The following is a 2,357-nucleotide window of genomic DNA, read 5'->3' on the forward strand; positions in this document are numbered from 1 at the left end:
ATAGGGACATGTCCCTATGGTCCCTATTAGGGTTGTCAAAAGTATCGATACTCAAAAAAGTATCGATACTGAAAATTTGTATCCGAATACAATACTCATTTTCAAAAGTATCGATACAGTGCCACCACCAGTGGCACCTAAACAGTCATTAATCTAAAGTGCAGAATAGAGGAAAATTCACTTTCTGAACACTGCGTGATTGAATAATTTTGTGCACTTTTCGGTGTCATTATTATGTGTGTAAAGCATTGCCAAGGAAGGAACACTTAATTTTAATTTTGTAAGTTTTTTTATCAAGCTTGCTTAATATTGTGCACAGCATACAACCTCAAAATATTGTTTATTGTATTTATTTATCTATTTATTGTATTTTGTTTATTAATGAAAAAATTTCTGTTGAATTTTGGAGTCTTTGTTTTTATCCTTGTGGTATCAAAAATGACACTGAGTATCGAATATTTTACTTAGTATCGGTATCGAGTTGAAAAGTTTAGTATCGTGACAACCCTAGTCCCTATGCAAACCTACGCCCATGGCACAAACTAAAAAAGGAATTGCATGCGCAATTTGGTGCCTCTGATTTGAAATCGTTGAAAGTCAGGCCCTTAGAGTATAAAAACTTTTCTAAGGTAAAGCAGAAGGAAAATTATGAGTTAATGCTTTTCATTTCTTTTCTTGCATTATCCGAGCAGCGCTGTTGACCTCCACCTATTGATCGGCAATGGCTTTCCGGCTAAATGAGCTCCTCTTCATCTGTCTAACCATGACACAGGGGTGAGAGAAGTGATGTTGAAATTATCCCGAATGTGTTTTCCATTCCTTCTTCCCTGACCTTTTGTTTTTCTCTGATTTGTTCAGTGGCTGTATGATCCCTAACAACCACTGGGGTGATTGGAACGACTCTCAGCTCCTACCCACCATCCAAAAACTTATGAAGGGATATAACCGCTACCTAAGGCCTAATTTCAACGGTAATTATTAGATGGAGAACTTTTACCATCAGAGCTATTGCTTTTTAAGTGCAGATTTAAATTTGACCAAAATCTTTGTTTACAACAGAAGGTCCAGTTGAAATCGGAATGAGCCTGGATATCGCCAGCATCGATGCCATCTCTGAAATAAACATGGTCTACCCCGCTCCCTTTCATTCTATATTACTGTTTGGATGTGTTGATTGGAAAAATATAATCAAAAGTCTTCTTAATGCTTTCAGGACTACACTGCAACCATTTTCCTCCGTCAGCGCTGGCGGGATTCTAGGCTGGTGTTTCCCGGGAATGAAAGCGTGAGTGTAGACGGACGGCTGGTGTCGTTGCTATGGATCCCTGACACCTTCATCCCAGACTCTAAGCGCTCCTTCCTCCATGATGTGACGGTGGAGAACCGTCTCATACGTATATTCAGTAACGGCACCGTCCTTTACGCCCTTCGGTATGTTGCTCTTCTTCATGGTTCTGTTATTTGCGGCCATGCTCTGGCCCCCGGTTTTACTCCACTAATGCGTCATCATTCAGTCATGTAACTTCAGGGTGATGCTTCGGCTTCCCCAGACTGTTTGATTTTTTTTTACCATGTCCTTGCCTTCTATGAAAATTTGACTCGACGTTTATTCTGTCTCGTCACCCTGAGGCACAGCTTTGGTTTGAGTCTATAAAGAGGAAAAGAAAGATCAGCTTTGTGTTACGGTTGGATTCATCCCAGCTTTGCTTTAATTAAAACAGACACTGATTCATGAGTGTGTCTAGATGGTGGCAAGTCAATTTGAGCATGAGTCAAGAAGCTCCTCTCATTTACAGAGAACCTTTGAAATGTACATTTACGACATCGCTATGGCATCTTATGGTCAATAAACTATCACTAGAGTTCCACAAGTGTTAAAGTTAAACATGAATTGTGCATAAGAGAGCATTTTTTTATGCTGAGACATCAAATATAAGTCTCTGTGCCTCTATTGCTCCAGTTAAACTGAGCTTGAGGAATGATATCTGTGTGAAGAACTTATAGAAACTTATCCAACGGCAATGATCATCATCCTCCACTTTGCGAGTCATCGACTGTAGACACAAGTCTAGTTTTGGGGGAAAAAAGAAGGGGGATGGTGTAATTTTTTTATTTTTTTGGAAGCATACATAGCCTAATTAATATAGTCTATTAAACTGAAACCATATGCATGGTATAGTTTATTACATGTCAGGGGTGCTGCTCATTGAACCTTAGAGTAGAACTGCAGTCAGTCTCTGGACTGGCTTGGCTATCACTGCCCCTACATAGTTAGCATGGCTATCACTGCCCGTACATAGTTAGCATGGCTATCACATAGTTAGCATGGCTATCACTGCCCCTACATAGTTAGCATG

At 39.8% G+C, this 2,357-nt stretch overlaps 1 protein-coding gene across 1 annotated transcript in view; it reads left to right on the forward strand.

Annotated features, from left to right (window-relative positions):
* Positions 1-2,357, forward strand: part of LOC107086321 (gamma-aminobutyric acid receptor subunit pi-like) — a 9,957-nt gene that overhangs the window by 3,236 nt on the left and 4,364 nt on the right. Inside the window, exons 2-5 of the mRNA XM_015377188.1 lie at positions 693-774; positions 859-971; positions 1,060-1,127; positions 1,214-1,431. Of these exons, the coding sequence (XP_015232674.1) occupies positions 722-774; positions 859-971; positions 1,060-1,127; positions 1,214-1,431 (452 nt within the window). The 5' untranslated portion in view covers positions 693-721. The remainder of the gene's footprint in view (positions 1-692; positions 775-858; positions 972-1,059; positions 1,128-1,213; positions 1,432-2,357) is intronic.

The sequence above is a fragment of the Cyprinodon variegatus genome, unplaced genomic scaffold, assembly GCF_000732505.1.
Source record: "Cyprinodon variegatus isolate N-32 unplaced genomic scaffold, C_variegatus-1.0 Scaffold148, whole genome shotgun sequence".
Taxonomy (NCBI): domain Eukaryota; kingdom Metazoa; phylum Chordata; class Actinopteri; order Cyprinodontiformes; family Cyprinodontidae; genus Cyprinodon; species Cyprinodon variegatus.